Source organism: Pan troglodytes, chromosome 1 (assembly GCF_028858775.2).
Source record: "Pan troglodytes isolate AG18354 chromosome 1, NHGRI_mPanTro3-v2.0_pri, whole genome shotgun sequence".
Taxonomy (NCBI): domain Eukaryota; kingdom Metazoa; phylum Chordata; class Mammalia; order Primates; family Hominidae; genus Pan; species Pan troglodytes.
This window is the reverse complement of record NC_072398.2, coordinates 215,162,176-215,183,660: the sequence shown is the minus strand read 5'-3', so window position 1 is coordinate 215,183,660 and position 21,485 is coordinate 215,162,176. Positions and strand designations below refer to the sequence as shown.

At 59.7% G+C, this 21,485-nt stretch overlaps 2 protein-coding genes across 4 annotated transcripts; one reads left to right on the top strand and one right to left on the bottom strand.

Annotated features, from left to right (window-relative positions):
* Window positions 1-240: 240 nt before the first annotated feature.
* On the top strand, window positions 241-12,405 carry CLCNKA (chloride voltage-gated channel Ka). 3 transcript variants are annotated; one of them, XM_016954779.4, is made up of 20 exons: window positions 243-431; window positions 992-1,098; window positions 2,177-2,305; window positions 3,140-3,268; window positions 4,487-4,626; window positions 4,907-4,984; window positions 5,068-5,146; window positions 5,669-5,794; window positions 6,180-6,264; window positions 6,376-6,477; window positions 7,119-7,203; window positions 7,481-7,654; window positions 8,086-8,155; window positions 8,320-8,430; window positions 8,816-9,029; window positions 10,064-10,197; window positions 10,557-10,645; window positions 10,800-10,880; window positions 11,524-11,610; window positions 11,966-12,405. In XM_016954779.4, the coding sequence occupies exons 2-20, from the start codon at window positions 999-1,001 to the stop codon at window positions 12,011-12,013; spliced, it is 2,061 nt and encodes a 686-aa protein (XP_016810268.1). In that variant the 5' UTR covers window positions 243-431; window positions 992-998; the 3' UTR covers window positions 12,014-12,405. The 3 variants fall into 3 exon arrangements, with proteins under 3 accessions (XP_024212362.1, XP_016810268.1, XP_016810267.1); XM_016954778.4 differs by having other exon boundaries at window positions 10,797-10,880; XM_024356594.3 differs by lacking the exons at window positions 10,557-10,645; window positions 10,800-10,880; window positions 11,524-11,610; window positions 11,966-12,405 and having other exon boundaries at window positions 241-431; window positions 9,340-10,156.
* Window positions 12,406-12,822: 417 nt separating this feature from the next.
* On the bottom strand, window positions 12,823-21,267 carry FAM131C (family with sequence similarity 131 member C). Its single transcript, XM_054673857.2, has 8 exons — window positions 21,184-21,267; window positions 20,268-20,363; window positions 18,298-18,333; window positions 17,711-18,001; window positions 17,404-17,619; window positions 14,967-15,180; window positions 14,591-14,701; window positions 12,823-13,813 (listed from the first exon to the last, which is right to left on the bottom strand). Exons 1-8 carry the CDS (start codon window positions 21,265-21,267, stop codon window positions 13,533-13,535), a joined length of 1,329 nt encoding a protein of 442 aa, XP_054529832.1. The 3' UTR covers window positions 12,823-13,532.
* Window positions 21,268-21,485: the final 218 nt, after the last annotated feature.

Genomic DNA, 21,485 nt, shown 5'->3' with positions numbered 1-21,485 from the left:
ATTTCCGCGGGCACTCAGGGTAATTAATATGGGGGAAGGCTGACTCTCTACCTGGGAGGGAGGCTGTGGTCATGCTGGCCCCACTCACCTTTGCCCCCCTGCCTTCTCCTTCCCTGCCCAGCCTCCTCCCCTCTCCCTCTGTGCTTTTCCAAACCTTCCATGTCCAGCTCTGAGACCCCTGGGCCCTGAGAGGCCTGCTCCCCTTCTCTCTTGGCAGTTCTGCCCTGCACAGCTCTGGCCTCCACAGTTCTGGTTGGTTTGTCAAGGACGTTTTTAATCTCCACGATAAACCCCGGCCGGCGGGGAGGCGGGGGTGGCAGGGAGAGAATGATGATTGGTAGAGCATATACCTGTCCAGGTGCACTGGAGCTGGGAGCAAAGGAGGCTCTGTGAGAGGAGGGCCAGTTCAGCCACAGCAGGAGGACTGACAGGTGAGGGGTCTCTGGGCGTGGACTGGGGTATGAACCTGGAAGGGCCAGGCAGGCAGGGCATAGGGGATGGTAGGGGCAGCAGCCAGCACCTCACTTTGGCTTTGCAGAGGCCTCCTTCTGGTCCTGGGGTTTTCCTGCCTCTGTGGCCTGAGCTGTCGGGGAGAAAGGAGGGTGCTCCGAGATTGGCAGGGAGAGTCGGAGCCATCCATGGGACTCTGCAGTGAGAGAGTCACAGCCCTGGGCAGAGACTGCTCCCAGTAGTGGAAGCACCAAGCGACCCAGGAGGGTGGGAGCAGTGTCCACAGTCTGCTGCTGGACACAGGGGGACACCTAGGAATCCCACCCTCATCCCACAAAATGACACACACAGGCACACACCCTCAGTGACGGAACCTCAGGGATGAGGGCACACAGAGACCTAGTGTGATAACACACACACACACACACACACACACAATCCTTCCTCTTCATTTGGGTGGGGAGAGCACTGGAAGGGCCTAGAGGCAGCGCGAGGATGTGCAGCAGCTCACCCGGGTCCTTCCCTCCATCCGCTTCTCCAGGGGCCTGATGGAGGAGTTGGTGGGGCTGCGTGAGGGCTCCTCAGGGGACCCTGTGACTCTGCAGGAGCTGTGGGGCCCCTGTCCCCACATCCGCCGAGGCATCCGAGGTGAGAGCCAGGTCCTCTTCCCTTCCCCCGGGGGACCACTCAGGACATCATTCCTGCCTGGCTCCCACCCCACCTCTCTGCCCAGGAACCACCCTCCTGTCATTTGTCCAGGACATGACTGCCCAAAGTCTCCTGGGTGGCAGGGAGGGAAGGGGCCTGTCTGTCCAGCTGTCTGTGGGTCAGATGGGCTGGGCATCTGCCCTCTGCCTTTCGGGGGATACAGCCCAGGGCCTGGTCACTGTGCCCATCCTCCACCCAGGCCTCTCCCTCACCTACCTGTGTCAATGAGGGGATATGGGGGTTAGCTGCTGGGACAGCTGGGGCCACAGCAAGGGGCTGGGGCAGCCTGCACTTGGCACCCTTCCTTGGAGCCCCATGTGCCTTGTTCACTTTGAGACCTGACTGTCCCCTCAGCTATGGGGCAGAGCAAGTAGGGACCACAGAAGGAGACTAAGTGCAGCGCCAGTGGCTGGTGCCCACAGCCAGTGAGGGCCAGCTCCCAGGCTGGGCTGCAGCCAGCGGGCCAGGGGCATTGCTGGGGACCCAGAGGATACCTGGCACCACAGGCCCTGGGACACGCAGGAGTCTGCTAGACCCTGGTGCTCTCTAAGCTATGGATCCTGCAGGGATGCAGGTGAAAGCTGTAGCTGCCAGCCCCCTCCACTCCCTGTCCCCCAGGAACCTCCCAGTACAGGCACGGGTGGGGAGAGTGGACAGGTCAAAGGCCTTCTGGCAGGGGCAGCAGTCCTGGCATCCACTGTGCCACCACTGTCACCTGCCACAAATCCTGCCCAGCCCCCAGTGTGAGGCAGGCCAGCAGAGGGTAGCTCCAGGCTCACTCAGTGGTGGCCTGAGGTTCTGTTCAGGGCTCCTCCATCCTGACACAGCCATCTGCCAGTCCCAGTGGGAGGAACATGGACAACTTGCATTCCTCTCTGACTCAGGCGGGGCCCCCTCAGGACTACCCCAGACTCAACTACCAGGGTCCTCCCTGCCTGGAGCCAAGCAGACCTCCAGGGAAGGGGCTGTCTCTGCCCCTTGCCCCAACATAAGCTGGGACTCCGATACCCTGCCCCAGGTGGCCTGGAGTGGCTAAAGCAGAAGCTGTTCCGCCTGGGTGAAGACTGGTACTTCCTGATGACCCTCGGGGTGCTCATGGCCCTGGTCAGCTATGCCATGAACTTTGCCATCGGGCATGTGGTCCGAGGTAACTCTTCCCTGGCAGGTGCTGCTCTGGGCCAAGGGATTCTAGGCACGCTCTGGGGATACCAGATGGGCCGCCAAGTGCAGCGGTGCAGGGACGGACCTGGGTGCGGGGAGGGCTCTGGCTCTACTCCTGATTTGCTCTGTGATCCTGGGCAGGCTCCTGCCCCTCTCTGGGCCTCAGTCTCCTCAGCCGCACAAGGAAGAGAGACCTGAATATTCCCAAGAGCGCTTCCTCCTCTGAGCTCTCTGCCTCCTCTTCCAGCCACCCCGTTCCTTCTCCTTCCCTCCTCCGTGCCTTGGGGCAGGAGTGGGGACACTTGCCTAGATCACCAAACTTGGAGTCTTCCCCCTGCTCCCTCAGCAGCCTGCCTCCACCCTGAGGCCTCCCTGGAAGAGGGGATTTGGGCAGGAAGGGTCTAAGACATTTTCTCTGGAGACCCTCAGCTGCCAGAAGCAGCACCTACTATGGTGTTACGGTGTTTGGTGCTTCACACCTGTGTCATGTAGTTCTCAGTGGCCCTTTAGTCTTTAATGTCTTTAGTCTTCAATGAGTCTGTGAGGAAGAGCCCATCACTAGCCCACTTGGCAGATGGGGAAACTGAGGCTCAGAGAGGCTGAGTGGCTTGCCCAAGGTCACTCAGCTAGGCAGTAGTAAACCTGGGATATGGACCCAGGGTCGTACTCCTGCCTTTTCTTGGGGGTCTGCCCCTCACTGTATGGCCTGGTCCTCCCCTCTTCGTGACTCCATTTCCTGGTCAGTAAGTGGGCACCACAGCGTCTGGCCCCGAGGGCTGCAGAGGCTGTGGGTGCCTCCCTGATAGGCGGCTGTCCCCAGCACACCAGTGGCTGTACGGGGAGATTGGGGACAGCCACCTGCTCCGGTATCTTTCCTGGACTGTGTACCCTGTGGCCCTCATCTCTTTCTCCTCGGGCTTCTCCCAGAGCATCACGCCCTCCTCTGGAGGTGAGTCCACGGTCGCCACGCCAGTGCCCACTGCCAAAACCTTCTCAGATCCCAGGGGGCTTCTGATGGGGGGAATCGGGAAGCTGTAGCCTCATTTCTCAAGCCCAGAAGAGTTATGTGGCTTGCCTGAAGGCACACAGCAAGAAGGCCAGATCTTGACTCTTGGGTCACTGCTGGCCCTACTCACTTTCCAAGGGCTCCTTGGAAGGAGATTGCCCTGCGGGGCCTGTGCTGGTGCCAGGAAGGGGCCCATGGAGGAGGTGCCGCTCCCCCAGGCCACTCAGCCCTTCCTCCAGCTCCAGGCCAGCAGAGGGGAGCTCCAGGCTCACTCAGTGGTGGCCTGAGGTTCTGTTCAGAGCTCCCCCATCCTGACACAGCCATCTGCCAGTCCCAGTGGGAGGAACGTGGACAACTCGCATTCCTCTCTGACTCTAGCATCCAAATCTGCAAAATGAGTTTATGCATCCTAACCTCTGAGGGTTCTGCGTGATCATAATAGGGCTAGGTGCAGTGACTCAGTCTATAATCCCAGCACTTTGGGAGGTGGGTGGATCGCTTGAACCCAGGTGTTCAAGACCAGCTTGGACAACATGGTGAAACCCCATCTCTACAAAAAATAAAAAACAACCACCACAACAAAAAGTTAGCCAGGTGTGGTGGTGCCTGCCTGTAGTCCCAGCTACTTGGGAGGCTGAGGTGGGAGGATCACTTTTGAGCCTGAGGAAGTCGGGGTTATAATGAGCCAAGATCGAACCACTGCATTCCAGCCTGGACAATAGAGTGATACCCTGTCTCAAAGGAAAAAACAAAAAATCATAATGTGAAAACACTGTGCAGGTAGAGTTATGAGAGTTTTTTTTGTTTGTTTGCTCGTTTGTTTTTGAGATGGAGTTTCACTCTTGTTGCCCAGGGTGGAGTGCAATGGCACAATCTTGGCTCACTGCAACCTCTGCCTCCCAGGTTCAAGCAATTCTCCTGCCTCAGCCTCCCAAGTAGCTGGGACTGCAGGCACCCGCCACCATGCCCGGCTAATTTTTTGTATCTTTAGTAGAGATGGGGTTTCACCATGTTGGCAAGGCTGGTCTCGAACTCCTGACCTCGTGATCCGCCTGCCTCGGCCTCCCAAAATGCTGGGATTACAGGCGTGAGCCACTGCGCCTGGCACAGAGTTTTAATTTAGAGATTGTCCCCGGCTTGTTCCTGTCCTCTCTGGCTAAGGTTCTGGAATCCCGGAGCTGAAGACCATGTTGGCGGGTGTGATCTTGGAGGACTACCTGGATATCAAGAACTTTGGGGCCAAGGTGGTGGGCCTCTCCTGCACCCTGGCCACCGGCAGCACCCTGTTCCTGGGCAAAGTGGTATGGGCAGGGGTGAGGGCACCCCAGCCACCCCGCCCACCCAACCCTGCCCCAGCTCTCCCCCATACCCCACCAAAGCTGGGTCAGAGCAGACTCAGGCCAGTGCCTGCCTTCAGGGAGCTCAGTCTTAGGGGAAGAGCCAGGCCAGGTCCCCAGTGTGACAAAAGCTACCTGAGGACAGCCCTGGGGGTTGGGGAGATGGAGGAGGGGGTGTGGTGGGGATGCCTCGGGGTGAGACTGTCTCTGCTGCCCTCACCTGGGCCCACCCTTCCCTCTGCAGGGCCCTTTCGTGCACCTGTCTGTAATGATCGCTGCCTACCTGGGCCGTGTGCGCACCACGACCATCGGGGAGCCTGAGGTTAGGGACTCGGGGGCTTCCTTGGAGAAATGGGAGTGGGGAGGGAGGGGGCTGACTCTGAGCCCTGGACTCGGATCCCCCAGAACAAGAGCAAGCAAAACGAAATGCTGGTGGCAGCGGCGGCAGTGGGCGTGGCCACAGTCTTCGCAGCTCCCTTCAGCGGTGAGACCCCCCTCATGCCCCGCCCCCTGGGTCCCTCAAGCTCCTCCCCTCACACCCTGGGCTCCCTCGGCCCAGCTGAGAGCCTGGAGGAGGGGATGGGGCTCATTCTTGTTCTCACTTCAGCCCCGCCTTGGGTATAGCCACCCCCCGGGGGCGGCGGGGTGGGGCGGGTGGTTGGGTGGTGCTGAGAGGCTTCAGGGTAACAATACACAGACTTGGGTTTGAAATCCACTGGCCCCTTGGCCTCTCTGAGCGCAGCTTCCTCCTCTGTAAAATGGGGATCAAACCGTTCCCACCCGATAGTGAGAGGGCGCACACCTGCATTCCAGGCTGGATGGATCCCTGGGCAGCGGGGTCCTCCCCGCCCAGGGCGCATGCCCTGCCCTCCCCTTCTGTCTGTCCCTGTCCGGGCTGTAGGACAGCAGGACAGATGGCTCAGGGAGGAGGCGAGATGGGGGAGGGGGCCCTACAGCCACAGGTGGGTGGGGGTGGGGGCCCACCTGAGATCAGTGTCGCCCCCAGGCGTCCTGTTCAGCATCGAGGTCATGTCTTCCCACTTCTCTGTCTGGGATTACTGGAGGGGCTTCTTTGCGGCCACCTGCGGGGCCTTCATGTTCCGGCTCCTGGCGGTCTTCAACAGCGAGCAGGGTGAGCCCCCTGGGCTGCCTGACCCTGGCCCTGCCTGGGGGCCGGGGCGAGGGAGACCTCCCTTCTCCTCTGTGTACATCTCTTGCTCTTCCCTTCCCTCTCTCTCCCTCTTTTCCCTCCTCCCTGTTCCCACCTCCTTCTGGGAGGATGGAAGGGGCTGACCTGTGTTGAGCCCCTGACCTGTGTTGAGGGGCAAGGGGCCCTGAGGGTAGAAGGGATGAGGCTGGGCAGGGAGGCAGGAGCCTGGTTGTGGGGGCCTGGAATGCCAGGACACAGATTCCGAGTCAGGACCTGGCACCCCCTCCACCCTGGGCTGTTAGTCTGGGACTTGAGTTTGAGTAGGGTGGGAGCGCCATCTTGGCTCCCCACTGCCCTCCTTCCCCAGAGACCATCACCTCCCTCTACAAGACCAGTTTCCGGGTGGACGTTCCCTTCGACCTGCCTGAGATCTTCTTTTTTGTGGCGCTGGGGTGAGTGGGTGCCTTGGGCCCCTGAGAATCCAAAAGGCATTCCCCCCAGGCCTGGACTGCGGCCCCTGGTACTGGGGTCAGGCTCTGCTCTTACCTTCCTTCACCCCGCAGTGGCATCTGCGGCATCCTGAGCTGTGCTTACCTCTTCTGTCAGCGAACCTTCCTCAGCTTCATCAGGACCAATCGGTTCAGCTCCAAACTGCTGGCTACTAGGTAGGCTCTGGGCTAGGGGCTGGGGACATCTCAGTGAGCCCCTTGTGGACTCCAGATCTTATGTAGAAAGCCCCACCCCCATCCTCCCACTGAGCCCCTAAATCCCTCCCTAGCCCATGGAGCATCTAACAACCCTCTCCAAGTCCCCACAGTCACTGTCCCCCCTTCCTTACTGGGCTACGAACCCCACATTGAACCCCCATCCCTCCTTCATTCTACAATCTCTCAGCGAAACCCCACCCCCTCACTGAGCCCCAAACCCTGTGCCCCTTCAAACCTTGTGTGGCCCCTGGCGTTGGCCTTGGCATTGGCCAGCCCTCCTGCCCCGGAGATGCACATGGCCCGCCCCGGCCCGGCCCACTCTCTCCTCCCTCCTAGCCTGCCTCTGCCCCAATTCTCCTCTCAATCTCCTGCGTGATTCCTCTGCCCTCAGTCATACCCAGTTGAGGGGCTCACCCCACGGGTTCTACCCACTGGAGGGGGCCATGTTCCCTGCTCCCGCCCTTCCTCCTCACCAGTCCTTGCCTCGGTATCAGCCCCCAGCTGGGGAGCTCTGCTGCTGCCTGGACCAGGTCCTGCTTCCCTCTCCTCGGGATGTAGGAAAGGGAGGGCCAGCCCTAGAGCTCACCCACCCCCCACAGCAAGCCTGTGTACTCCGCTCTGGCCACCTTGCTTCTCGCCTCCATCACCTACCCGCCTGGTGTGGGCCACTTCCTAGCTTCTCGGGTAAGGGGTCTTGAGCGGGGTTGGCAGGAGTGGGAACCCCCATTTGTTTTCCCCTTTGCATGTGTCTCACGTAATCCCCTCAGCACCCCGCCAGGGTGACACCTGGGCATCATTCTGCAGATAAGGAGACCATGGCTCTGGGAGGTCAGAGCCCTGCCCAAGGTCCCCCGCTGGGAAGTGGTAGAGGAGGATTCCAGGCGGGGTCAGGTGGTGCGGGGGAGGCTGGGGTCTGCCGCTGGAGGCCCCTCATGTCCAGTTCCCACCTGCCCCGCCACAGCTGTCCATGAAGCAGCATCTGGACTCGCTGTTCGACAACCACTCCTGGGCGCTGATGACCCAGAACTCCAGCCCACCCTGGCCCGAGGAGCTCGACCCCCAGCACCTTTGGTGGGAATGGTACCACCCGCAGTTCACCATCTTTGGGACCCTTGCCTTCTTCCTAGTTATGAAGGTGGGCCCCCTGGTCCCCAGGTGTGCACAGAGCCGGGACCAGCTCTGGTGGGGAGGGGCGGGGGTGCCTCCCTGCACCTGGTGGCATGGAGCCCAGGCCTTCCACCCACACTTCCTTCTGTGCCCCCTGCCCACTGCATGGTCCTGGATAAGTGGCTTCAGGTCTCTGGACCTCAGTCTTCTCATCTTTAAAATGAGGTGGTTACTGGGAAGGCTGAGAAGGAAGAAAGGAATGTACCTGGCACAGTGCCAGGCATACAGTGGGCATTTCTCAGGGTGAGGACCCTCCCCTAATGCCAGACTCTGGCAGTGGGTGCATGGCTGGCACCCTCTTTCTCTGTAGGACACTCCCCTGTCCCCTGTCCTGTCTTCTCTTGTCCACACCTTGCCCAGTGGCCTCTAACCTCTGCCCTGGGCTCCCCCTTCCCGCAGTTCTGGATGCTGATTCTGGCCACCACCATCCCCATGCCTGCCGGGTACTTCATGCCCATCTTTATCCTTGGTGAGTCTGGGGTCCTGAGGTTCTGAGAGTTTTGGGGTTCTTGGGGCAGGGCCATGCATCCTGGTTCACCCTCTTCCCGGGTGGTACTAAGGATGGTCCTCAGGGATGGAGGGCTGTGGGGGCCGGGTCAGCCTGGCTCCCCCTCACCCTAAGTCTGTGGCCAGGAGCTGCCATCGGGCGCCTCTTGGGAGAGGCTCTTGCTGTCGCCTTCCCTGAGGGCATTGTGGCTGGAGGGGTTACCAATCCCATCATGCCTGGGGGGTATGCTCTCGCAGGTGAGTGGGTCAGGGCCCTGCTGGGTGGGCAATGTCGTGGGGCTGGGCTGGACCTGGAGAATTGGCTGGTGGTTCCCCAGGGCACGGAGCAGTCACTGAGTCCTCCAGTGAAACCCCTACCCCTCATGGGGGTCTGTCCCTCCTGAGCCCCACCATTCCCCGGGGCCCATCACTCCCTCGTGGCTCCTGTCCCCAGCCCTGTGGCCTCCCTTATCCCTCTCTTCTCACCAAGCCCAGGCCTTGGGGCACTTCCCACAGTGCCCAGGCTGTGGCCTCTTACAATTCCCACCCTAGCCCCTGGCAGCAGCCAGGCTAGTTATTCCCTCACATCAGGCTGGCCCCTGGCTCCTGGCCTGAGCCGACCTGTGTGGCTCTGCCCCGGCAGGGGCTGCGGCCTTCTCAGGGGCTGTGACCCACACCATCTCCACGGCGCTGCTGGCCTTTGAGCTGACCGGCCAGATAGTGCATGCACTGCCCGTGCTGATGGCGGTGCTGGCAGCCAACGCCATTGCACAGAGCTGCCAGCCCTCCTTCTATGATGGCACCATCATTGTCAAGAAGCTGCCATACCTGCCACGGATTCTGGGCCGCAACATCGGGTGAGTGGTGCCCACCTCAGGCTGACTGAAGGGGGTCACATTGTTTGGGCTTGGCTGGGGGTGGAGGGCACCTCCAAAAAGAAACGCCACCGCAGCTGACCTCGGACATGGGGGCTGGGAGGGGCTGACACACAGCTGTGCTCTCATCTCCACTCTCCCCAGTGCCCCGGGTGACCTTGGGCAAGTCCTTGGCCTTGAGGCCTCAGTGTCTGTCTAGGGGTCAGCTGGGCTTCACAGCAGGAGGATGAGTATTGCCCCGTGTACAGATTGAGGAAACCGGAGCTCAGAGAAGTGCCGTGTCTTGCTCCAGGTGACACAGAGAGTCAGCACCAGATCTGAGAGGTCTCCTCCCCTCTCCCCACTCCTGCTGTCCTTGCTGGGACTTTGGGAGCAGGAGGTGGAATGAGAATGGAAATGGGCTTTGAAGTCCTCACTCAACCAGATGGACCAGAGCAGCTTCTGGCACCAGAAAAGCAGACCAAAGAGGCTCTGAGAATCCGAGTCGGAGGCCCCGCTCCAAACACAAGCAAGCTGCTGCCTTGCTCTGAACCTGTTTCCCCATCGGGAAAATGGGGCTGTTTATACCAGTGATTTTCAACCTTCCAAGTTTTTCCTTGGGGGTGACATATACTTTTATAATCAAATGGAATTATCCAGGGAAGGCTGCTGGGTCTGTACTCCAATCTCATTATTCATTAAGGGATGGCCAGTCCCTGAGCACCTGGCAGATACTGGTTTTCCGTCATCTCACACTCAGCTCTGTCCAAGGTGGGACAAGACCCAAGTGGAGCTGGTCTGGGGGACATGGGGGACCAGGGGGCTGGGGATTTGGAACTGGGCCGTCAGTAATGTGGTCCCCAGGTTTCCTCCCACTGTGGGTTCTAGGAGTCCCTCATTCCAGGAACCTCTCCAGCCCTGCCCACATTCCAGAGCCGTGGGTCCCTGGTTCAAGCAAAGCTCCCCCCAGATCCCCTTGCCGGCCTGGGTCTGACATCCCCGACTCCGGGACCTGATGGGAGCCCCTCTGCCTGCAGCTCCCACCATGTGAGGGTGGAGCACTTCATGAACCACAGCATCACCACACTGGCCAAGGACACGCCGCTGGAGGAGGTGGTCAAGGTTGTGACCTCCACAGACGTGGCCGAGTATCCCCTGGTGGAGAGCACAGGTGCCCAGCCGGAAGGAAGGAGGAAGTCGGGGGTAGGGGATGCCGTCTGCCTCCTTCTTGAACCTGTCAGGCAGACAGGATCTGCATCCAGGCTCTGTGACTTAGCAACCAACCGTGTGACCTTGGGCAAGTCACTTCGCCTGAGCCTCAGTTTCCTCATCAGTAAAATGGAAATCATGGCCACCCTCCCTTGGGGTGGTTGACATGTCTAAAGAGAGTCGGCCGGGTGCTTGTAAGGCAGTCCCTGGGCAGCTGCTGGGGTAGGAGCATGGGGACACCACCAGGGTCTTCCGGAAGCTTGGCCCTCAGGCCTGTTTCTTCATAATGCACCTCCCTCCCTCTCCCTCTCTACTTGCCAGAGTCCCAGATCCTGGTAGGCATCGTGCAGAGGGCCCAGCTGGTGCAGGCCCTCCAGGCTGAGCCTCCTTCCAGGGCTCCAGGACACCAGGTGGTTACTCCTGAGGGGCATGGGGATGGGGCGGGGGTGGGTCAGCAGGGATGGGAGGGGAGGGACCCGCTGATCTCCTGAGGGAGAGGTGGTCTGAGAGAGGCATCCTGGGGAGGCCGGCCCTGCACCCATAACCCTTCCCCACCCCCAGCAGTGTCTCCAGGACATCTTGGCCAGGGGCTGCCCCGCGGAACCAGTGACCCTGACGCTATTCTCAGAGACCACCTTGCACCAGGTAACAAGTATTGGGGAGTGTGACACACGAGGCCCCTGGGGCAGGGCAAGAGCTGATGAGGAGCTCAGGCTCCAGCCTCCCGTCCCAACCCCGCCCCGCCCGTCTTATCCTGCTTCCTGCTCCTCCTGGGCCTGGACAGGGCAGCTCCTGCCGTCGCCCCTCACTGCCAGGGTTGCGGGGATGATGCAGAGAGATGAGGGAACTGGGGGGCTTGGCAAATGGAAGTCTCTGGGTGGAGAAAGACAGTGGAGTTGCACCAAGGCACACGTGCGTTTCAATTTCAGGTCCACCCCATTTTGCCTGTGTGATCTTGGACAAATTATGTAGCCAGTTGAGACAGAGCCTGACACAAGGATGGGGCAAGGGCGGAGGCTGACAGGGGACCTGGAGGTGGCCCCGCCCCCTCTGTGCTGCTGGAGGGTGCTGGATGTTGGGTCCTGTCCACTTGCAGCCCCGCCCAGACCCTTGAGTGGACTCTGGCATCCCCCAGTGGCCCACACTGGACATTGCAGGCCTGGGTCTCTTGCCTCCCACACATATCAGGCCCCGCCCCTCTTCCTGGCTCAGAGGCGTGGCAGAGTGGGCCAGAGGGTGGGCTGGGCGCCATCTACCCTCCAGTGTTTCCTAACAATCCCCCATCCAGGCACAAAACCTCTTTAAGCTGTTGAACCTTCAGTCCCTCTTCGTGACATCGCGGGGCAGAGCTGTGGGCTGCGTGTCCTGGGTGGAGGTACCAGGGTCCCGGGGGGCAGAGCAAAGCAGGGGACCCATGCCTGAGAAGGCTGGGGAGGTGGGGAGGTGGGGGGACACCAGCATGCTCCCATCCAAACCTGGGGGGATTCAGAGGATACTGATGAGTCCCTCTTCCTGGCCCAGATTGGCCACTGGGCCTGGCTACCCTACCTTGTTTTCTGGCCAGTGGCCAGCCTGCCCCTCTCGGCCTCAGTGATCCCATCTGTGCAATGGGGTGGCACAGGCTCTACTATTCAGCCCGGAAATGAACCTTAGGGGACTAAAAATGCTGGAGCCCCCCTCACAACCTCCTTTACATTCCCCCCCACTTCCACCCCCTTTCTCTGTTCTAGATGAAGAAAGCAATTTCCAACCTGACAAATCCGCCAGCCCCAAAGTGAGCCGGCCCAGCAAGATGAAACAGGGCACCCCAGCTGCCCTGGTACTGAGGTTGGGCTGAGACCCTGCTTCTCTTCCCCCATCACCACCTGCCCCTCCCTCCAGCCCAGCTCCATTCTTTGGCATAACAGGCAACTCTAACCTAGCCCAGAAGAGGATGGCTCATCCTGGGTGGGACGATGGCTCCTGCCTTGAAAGACAAAAATCCCACCTTGGGCAGAGCTGAGTGTGAGAAGATGGAAAACCAGTATCTGCCAGGTGCTCAGTGACTGGCCATCACATTAATGAATGACGAGATTGGAGTACACTGTCACCAAGGGCAGGCACAGATGCCCTCTGGGGTTGTCTGGTTCCCAGTGAGAGGCTCCTGAGAAAAATAAAGCTGGTTCCCAGAGCTGCTGTCCATCCCTCATCTCAGCTGCAAGGTTGCTGGTCTGGGACTGGAGCTCCTTACCTGCGCTGGCCCAGAGTGAGTTTCCCGTGGTCACGTGGGCACTGCAGGCTCGGGCCCCTGGGCTCCTCCTCATGCTCCACATCTTGGCAGGGAGATGATAGGGAGAGAGGTTCTCCCACCAGGTCTATGATGCTTGTCCTCATGAATAAGTGGGATGCTGTGTCACTCAAACCCTAGTCTCCTGCTTGGCTGAGCCACAGCTCATAAAGCCAGGACCCAAGTGTGGCTCCTTCTGGAGTCCACAGACCCTTGGGCATCCTCCATGAGCCTTCTATGCCTGGGTGGCCCAGGTTGACCGGCTGTGTATGTATTGGGGTTAAGGATCCCCCCTGACTCCCTCCGGACTCTGTCCAGGGGCCCAAGGTCACATCTTCCCCAGCAGAGACCAGGCCAAGGTCATCCAGGGTGAATCCACCACTTTAATGTCCTCAGAGAACCTTGAGTGAGATGGGAGGGAGCTGCAAGGAGGGGAAGTGGGCTCCCAGGGGTGAGGAGCAGGGGACACGGAGGAAGCAGGTTCAGAGAGGGAGGGACAGACAGACAGACACTCCAGAGAGACAGATGTCCTGGGTGAGGAGAGCCGGGGAGCAGGTGCTTAGCTACCAGAAGTGGTCACCCCACCTTTGCTGGTGGGCAGACACACAGAGAGAGTGAGGAGGGACTGAACCCCAGGTACAGGCAGGGTTCCCAGACCCCACTGTAAGTGGGTCTCAGTTCTCTCCATGGCTGTCCTCCTGGGGGCCTGGCTGTTGCTCCCCTGGGCCAGGCTGCCCTGGTGTCTCTGAGAGTCCTTGAGTTCCCTGAGGGCAGACACCCTGCAGGGGAAGGTGCCCACCTGAGTGAAGTAATGAAGGGGGAGGGGGTTATTGCTCCCACTGCTGGGGCAGGTCCACCGAGGCACAGAGAGGCCACCATGAGCGCTGGCCCCATCCCTGCCGCACCTACCCTGTGCCTACCCGAGGGGTCAAGGGATGCCCTGCCCTGGACCCCGGGGTCCAGATATGCCTGGGCTGCCCACCAGGCGAGGTCATGGTGAGAGCAGGTGCTGGACCAGCACAGCCCCCGCCTCAGTTATAGAACACCTCGTCCTCCTCCCAGAGGGAGCCGCTGTCCATGGAGGGGAGGGAGCCTGGCAGGTGGGTCCCACCCTCGGGTCCTTGGGCCCCGGGCAGCCGCCGCCGATGCTGCAGCTCTGGGCTGGGGGGCTGTGGGATGCCAGTGGTGCTGGGGGGCTCCTCAGGTGAGGGACAGCTGTCAGGGCAGGGGCTGGGCGAGGAGAAGGCCTGAAGGCTGTCATCCTGTGAGGGGCCACTGGGAAGGCTGTCCTGAAGGTAGATGCTCTCCAGATCTGGAAAAGCAACGGGGAGACGGGGGAATGGCGTCCCAGATCCGGCTCCTCGCCCTCTCTGGGGTGTGAGAAAGGGCAAGGGGCAGAAGACCTGCTTCCAAATCCAGCTGTGTGACTGCCGAGCCTTGTGACCTTGGTCAAGTCACCAAAACTCTCTGAGTCCCAGGTTCCTCCTCCAGGCAGTAAACGGAGGAGTTAAGAGTGGGCTTGGAGCCAGCCTGTGCTCTCTGAGAACTGGGACAACCAGTGCTCCCCTGGGCCTCTGTCCCCTCCCCGTCCCTCTCAGGGCGGGAGGACTAAGTGCAGGCTTCCCCCAGGGCCAAGGCTCCTTGAAGCCCTCAGTAGTAACCTGGGCTTCTAGAAAGGTGGTTGCTCGTGCCTGGTGCTAAGTTTCAGATCCGGCTCTGACGCTTCTAGCTGTCATTTGGAGTAAGTTTCTGAACCTCTGAGTGCCTCTGTTTCCTTATTTGTAAAATGGGGACAACAGGACCCACTCCCTAGGGCTGCTGTGAGGATTCTGTGAGGTGCCTTGTGCACAGCCCTTGGTGTGGTAAGCGCTCGATTCCCGCCCCCACTGTGCTCACTCTCTCCTTCCTGCTCCTGGCACTGCTGGGCAATGGGCAAGGCAAGGATCACTGCCCCATTTTGCAGATGAAGAAACTTAGGCTGAGAAAAGGAAGGGGCTTGGCCGAGGTCACACTGCATTTGGTGATGGGCAGCCATCCAGAATCAGCTCCACTCTGTCCACCCCCGCCCCCCGGGCCCCCTGGGCTGTACCTTGGAGCTGGACGATGCCCTGGGGGCTGTTCTCGGGGTGCAGCTCCTCTTCGTCCAGTGAGGACCAAGCGCTCAGTGTGGCCTCTGTGATGGCAAACTGCTCGGCGACCCCTGGGGGAACAGCGACATCCAGCTCAAGGGGGCATGGGTGGGGACGGCCTCAGTGCCTGATGGAGCTGCTCCAGGACAGGCGGGAGGGTGGCCACCTCTCTGGGCTGCCCATCCACACCCCAGTGGTCAAGAGTGCTCACTTAATACCCACCCACCCTATGCCATTATTTTTTCCTGCCCAGACAATGCCCATGCAGTGACCTGGGCCCCCCAAGGACCCAGCTTCACCCCCACAGAGCCCTGGCCAGTCCCCCTCCTCGCTGACCTGCAGCAAAGCGGGCCTCACGCAGCTCATCCGGGAGGCAGCAGTAATGCTCGTCCTCAGCTGGGGACAGCTCCCAGCCTGCCCGCTGGGCACTCCAGCCCTTCCACTCGATGAGGTGGGCCACGCGGCCTCGGGCCATGGCCGTGGGCTTTGTGATGTGGTCCTTGATGCTCTGCACCACCCCTGGGGCATGGAGGGCATCTGGGTGACTGTCCTGACACAAGGCTCAGCGCAGGGCCTGGCCCCCATGCCTCAGGCCCACCCAGTGGCCTGTACCCCACATTCCCTCAGTGCACCATGATCTCCCTCAGTGCCCCACACCTCCCCAGGGGCCTGTACCCATCTAACTCCTCACACCCTGCAAAGCCTCCTGCTCACTCCTGCCCTGAGCCCTCTGAGCTCTGTGGCCCCCTCCCCTCAATGCCCCCACCCACTGGCATCCGCATTTCCTCCCAGCATCCTACTCCCAGTCCATGTTCCCGCCCACTGGGTGCTTCTTCCCCAGATCGCCCACACCCCTCACTCCCTTTCTGACCAAGTTCAGACCCTTCCATCCAAGGAGAGCCACCCAAGGACCACTCATGAGCCCCCAGCTTTCTCCATGATCCATTAAACACATTCTGAGAGAGCATCTCTGTGGCTGTGCCAGCTCTGCTGGAGGTGAGATCTGGGTAGGTGGAGCAGGCAGGGAAGGCTTCTGGAAGAGGGGACCTGGGATTGGAATTTGAAGGTGGGTTGGGTTTGGACAGATAGAGGCAAGACTGGAGGTTTCATTTCAAAGATGAGAAGAGGATGAAGGCATGGAAGAATCTGGCATGAGTCCAGGATTAGCTGGGATGAGACATGGGGTCCACACTAGGACTGGGAGACAGGAGAAGCTGGGAGCAGATCAGGGCCAGAGCATGGTTGGAGAGAACCAGGTGGGGGGCTCAGATGTTCTCCTTGCGCAGTGGGGAGCCCCAGCAGGGTAATGAGCAAGAGAGTGACCAATTGGCACAGCTGTTTAGGAAGAGTGCTCCAATTGGAAGATTAGGGGTTACTGCAGGGACCCAGCAACAGACAAGGCAAGGGCTGGGCAGACAGAGAGGAGGGGTTGGGGGCTTTGGGAGGAGAGGAGTTGGATGTGGAAGATGGAGGGGCTGTCAGCAACGGTTCAGGATTGTCATTAGCCAAGTCTGCCAACACAGATCTGGGAGTCACCCTAGTCTCCGAAGCCATGATGTGAGGAATGGCGATATTTAAGAAAGACAAGTCTGGGTGTGGTGACTCACGCCTGTAATCCCAGCACTTTGGGAAGCCAAGGCAGGAAGATCACTTGAGGTCAGGAGTTTGAGACCAGCCTGGCCAATGTGGTGAAATCCTGTCATCCTGTCTCTATTAAACATACACACACACACGCTGGGCATGGTGGCCTGTAATCCCAGCTGCTTAGGAGGCTGAGGCAGGAGAATCGCTTGATCCCGGGAGGCGAAGGTTGCAGTGAGCCGAGATCGCACCACTGCACTCCAGCCTGGGTGACAGAATAAAAGAAAGACGAGGTATCCACAAAGGAAATTAGAGAGCTGGGAAAATGGGAAAGATGGGTGTGTGGAAGAAAGGGGACAATCTCGCTCCCAACCACTAAAGCGGGGGGTGTTGGGTATCTAAGAAGGTGTTTTGGAGGAGGTGGGTGTTCAAGTGGCCCTTGAAAGGTAGGTGCAGCGGAGGAAGGTGCTGTGGGTGGAAGAAAGGCACAGGCCAACGTGGGGAGGGAGGGCCCCAGGGGTCCCGGGGGAGGTGGGTGGGCTGCAGTGAAGTGGAGCCTGCAGGGCATGGAGCAGAGCTGGGTATGCACAGACAGGTGAAGGCCGTCCTGGGGCCACCTGATGCCGTGGGGGGCCACCTGATGCTGTGGTGATCACCAACACCTCCTGTACTGTGCTATGAGCCCATCCCCATCTGCTTCAGGTGCTGCTGCTGTGAGCTCACACCTATATCCGTATCTGCAGAACCGCCCTGAGCCAATGGGAGCCGCCTCACCCAGAGATGCCCAGGAGGCTGCAAATTCCTCCCCCGGGGCAGCCAGTGAGTCAGCAATGGGGGAGTATAAAGTCCAGCCCCTGGCCGGGCACTGGGGCTCAGGCCTATAATCCCAGCCCTTTGGGAGCCTGAAGCAGGCAGATCACCTGAGGTCAGGAGTTCAAGACCAGTCTGGTCAACATGGTAAAACCCTGTCTCTACTAAGAATACAAAAATTAGCTGGGTGTAGTGGCACACACCTGTAATCCCAGCTACTTGGGCAGCTGAGGCAGGAGAATTGCTTGATCCCGGGAGGCGGAGGTTGCGATGAGCCGAGATCATGCCACTGCACTCCAGCCTGGGTGACAGAGTGACACCATCTCTCAGAAATAAATAAACAAATAAAATAAAATAAAATTTAAAAAGTCCAGCCTCTCACCATAGTGTGCCATAATTCTGGGGTACTATTCATGCTCCCAAGCTGTGGTGGGACCAGCTTGGTGAAGCTAGACTCCTGCAGAGCCCCTTCCCCAGGCCCCTCTGCCTCCCCCGCTGCCTGCTGGCTTCTCTTGAGGGCCATTCCCCAGGGAATCACCTGCACAGTCATGCCCATGTCAGGCTCTGCTTCCAGGGAACCTGAACTAATGTGATGGGACTGGCAGAGAGGCAGGGAGACCATGCCAGACAGACATCTGAAAAACTCTGCCCCACCCCCTCAGAGCTTCTTGAGAACCCAGCAGTTTAACCTGTGGAAGCAGAACCCTGAGCCACTGGTCCCCCCGTGACCCGCATAACCCAGCATGGACTCTGGCATTTAGAACATGGAGAATCCAACAGGGCTGCCATCCTCCCACCTGCAACTCAGCCATGCCCTTCCCACAGCCAGGGTCTAGGGTGGGACCGTGCATTCTCCACCGGCAGGAGAGTTGCGGCCAGAACCTATCCACAAGGGACGAGGTGGCCAGGGCTGCCACGTTGTAGTTGCCAGGGCGGGACCTGGAGTCGGACAGGTAGCCGTTGGTGGTCTGGAAGCACCTCTGGAGGAAGTGGCAGGAGGAGTGAGCCGGGTGGGCCAGGCTGCCGGCCGACATCCCTCCAGCACCACCACCCATCCCCATCTCCCAGCTCACCAGGTCCTCTGGCCAGTGGGCAGGGACAGGGCAGCTAAAGCCAGGGAGATCCTGCTAACTCCCACGGGACAACCCCCACCCACTGTTTCATCAGATTCTGGTCTTAGGGCTGGTGGGACTGTGTGCCTGAGCTGGGCACAGGGGAGAGAGGGGTGGTGGTGTCAGCTGGGGCCGGCTAGACTGGAGACACACAGTGCACTGACCTGCCAAGGATCCCAACAGAAATCCATCTGTTTGTCCTAAAACAAGAGGAGAGAGAGGATCAGGCGGGGCCTGGCACGCTGTGCCAGCAGATGGCCCGAGTCCTGGGGCCTTGGGTGGGGGTGGGGGTCAGCCTTCTTCTGGTGCTGTGTGAGGTTGGGGTCTGCCCTCTCATGGGTCATGCTCTGGTGTCCCCCGGCATGCAGAGGAAGAAGGTGGGGGCAACAGTGGTGCTGGGAGGAGAGGCAGCAGGTGCCGCTTATAGAGCAGGCTTGGGTGTGGGCTCTGACTTTGCCATTTCTCAGCTGGTATCCCTAGACTATTCCTAACAGCTCCGAACACGTCTCTTCCTCTGCAAAATGGTGACAATGTCATTCACCTCACGAGTTGTGGTGAGGCCTAAATAACGTAACGGAGGCTGAGAAGAGCTGAGTGCAGTGCTTAGCAGGAGGGGTGTGCCGCTGGGGAGAAGATAATTATATCATCCAGTGGGTTCATGCCACAGACCCTGGAGCAAGGGTGGAAATTATGCACCAGAATTTGGGGTCCCTTGTGACCCTTAGTGACATCTTCTAAATCTATCTAGACTGAGAATTCTTTTCTTTTTTCAAATCTTTCCACCCCAAATCACCACCCTGCCTGCGCCTTTGCTCACATCACCTCCTTCTCCAACAAAGGAAGAGCTTTTCCTGCTGCACCTAAGACCTTCTCGCCCATCCATCCCGGACTGGCTCCCATCCCTGCCCTCCCCCGGGGGGCCTTGCTCTCTCTGCTGCGGTATGACCGTGCCATCTCTGCTCCATCAGCCCAGAAGCATCCCGCCAGCATCGCACGTGCTGCCATGTCTCTTGGGCTTGGGACTTTGTCTTGCAGTGTCTCCCCTCTGTCCCCTTACCACTGGGTCGGGCCGTCAGCACCCCAGCAGCCCAAGCGTCTTCTTTTTTTTTTTTTTTTTATCTTTTTGTTTTGTTCTTTTTTTGAGACAGAATCACACCCAGGCTGGAGTACAGTGGCACGATCTCAGCTCACTGCAACCTCTGCCTCCCGGGTTCAAGCGATTCTCCTGCCTCAGTCTCCCAAGTAGCTGGGATTACAGGTGTGTGCCACCTTGCCCAGCTAATTTTTGTATTTATGGTAGAGACAGGGCTTCGCCAAGTTGGCCAGGCTGGTCTCGAGCTCCTGGCCTCAGGTGATCTGCTGGCCTGGGTCTCCCAAAGTGCTGGGATTACAGGCATGAGCCACTGTGCCTGGCTCTGCATCTCCTGTCTTTTCAGATCCTTGTCATGACCACTGTTTCCCTCTAGCGTTCCTCTGCTCCCTTCTCATTGGATGTGCAGAAGTCTGTGTCAGGCCCAGCCTCTCGGGATGACCTTAGCAGGCGTCTCTTCCTCCCCGACCTCTGTCCCGTGCTTGGTGGGTCCTCAGCCCACAGGCCAGTACACCTAGGCTGGCACCCCAAGGCACCTGGCATGGAGTGGCCAAGTGAAGGGGAAGGGACGTGGTCACTGAGGAAACACTCAGATCCCCTCCACCTGGAGCTGGGCCCAGCCAGAGACTGCCTAGAACCTTTGGGGTTTCTGGAGCCACCCTCAGACTCTGGGAGCCTGGTGTTCCTAAGGAACCCCCAGCACTCCTCACTCTTCAAACTCCCTTCCCCTCTCGCTGAAGACAGTGGGACCAGGTAAGGCATGGTAGGGGGCTGTGGGGGTGAGCTGGTAAGGCCTCTGTCTTGGGGAGGGGTGGGAGATGGGGGGTCTGCTAGCTCCCCAGCTGTCCCCACAGTTCCTCTGGGAAGCCAGGAATAACCAGAGCCTCCCTCCCCTCCTAGGCACCTGGCAGTAGGGGTGTAACCGTTGGAATAAAAGCAGGGCAGGGGACCCTGCTTCATGTCACCTGCCAGGACGCAAAGTAGTGTGGGGACTCAGTGACCTCTGAATGTGGGTTCTCTGTACCGCCCCGCTCCCACCCATACCTGCCCTGTCTCTTTCAGCGTGCCCTGTCCTCCATCCTCTGTCCTCAGCTGCTCTGAGGCGAGGGGGCTGTGCAGGTCCTGGGCACCCGATCCCCACTGTCATGAGACAGAGACCCAGGTCTCAGGCTCAGCTCATTTGACAGAGGAGGAAACAGAGGCTCCGGATGGTGATGGTGTTAGGGTCACAGAGCCGCCCTGGGTTCTCCCCTGCTGTCTCTCTACTGAGCCCCCGCTACTGCTGCCAGGCGACTAATATGGAAGGGGAGAAATTAGGGCTGATGTGGAGGCAGTGGGTTTGGGAGGGACCTGCATTGGGTCCTGTGCCCCCTGGCTGCCCTCTTCTCAGCCTCCTGGTGCACACAGGGCTGGGGGGTGAGGGTGGATGTGGACATGCAGTGCCGGCTGTGGGACAGTAGCCAGCAGCTGCCCCAGACCAGACACTGGGGATCGGGATGTTGACAGGGCAGCCAGTTCTGGTGCTGTGCAGAGTCAACAGGTCAGGGTGGCCAAGACGAAGGTGGGCTCGGGTTCATGCAGAGCGGCAACCCCCATCCCACCTCCCACAACACACATCTTCGATTTTGATTTGACTTGCCTGGCATCTAGGGGCAAAGGGTGGCCCAGGGTCCCAGATTTTAACAATCATCCAAGGGCCATCATGTTATTCAGAGAGTGGCTTTGTCTGGGTAGGACTGGAGGCAATTGCCCCCAACGTCTTGCCTCAAAGTGGCATCAGACACAACTCTTCTGTTCTGTGCCCAAACCATTGCCCTGGTTCAGCCTCAGGAGCTGGAGGAGCTTTGGGCAGGGGAAGAGCTGCACAGTGTGGGGCTGGGTTCAGCCTCTGCTGTGTGACCTTGGATGAGTGACTCACCTCTCCGACCATCTACAAAATGGCGAGGCTCTCCCCATTCACAGGGTGTGGGGAGGAGGACTTGAGCTGCAGATGTGACGCTCCTGACACGTCGCAGGCACACGGCACGTGCTTGTTCCTCGCCATGTCCCCTCACACCTGTGCTGCCATCCTCTGTTGGGGTGGGACAAACTCTGTGGAATTACCCAGAAGTCCCCACCAGAGCCGCTGGCCCTTGGACGTGTGCTTTGAGAGGCATTTCCTGAGCCTGGAGGGTCTGGACACAGGATCAAGTCCGAGTTCCTGACCCCAATTCACTGCCTTGACCCAGGTGTCGGCCTCCTCGCCAGCCCTGGACAAGATGG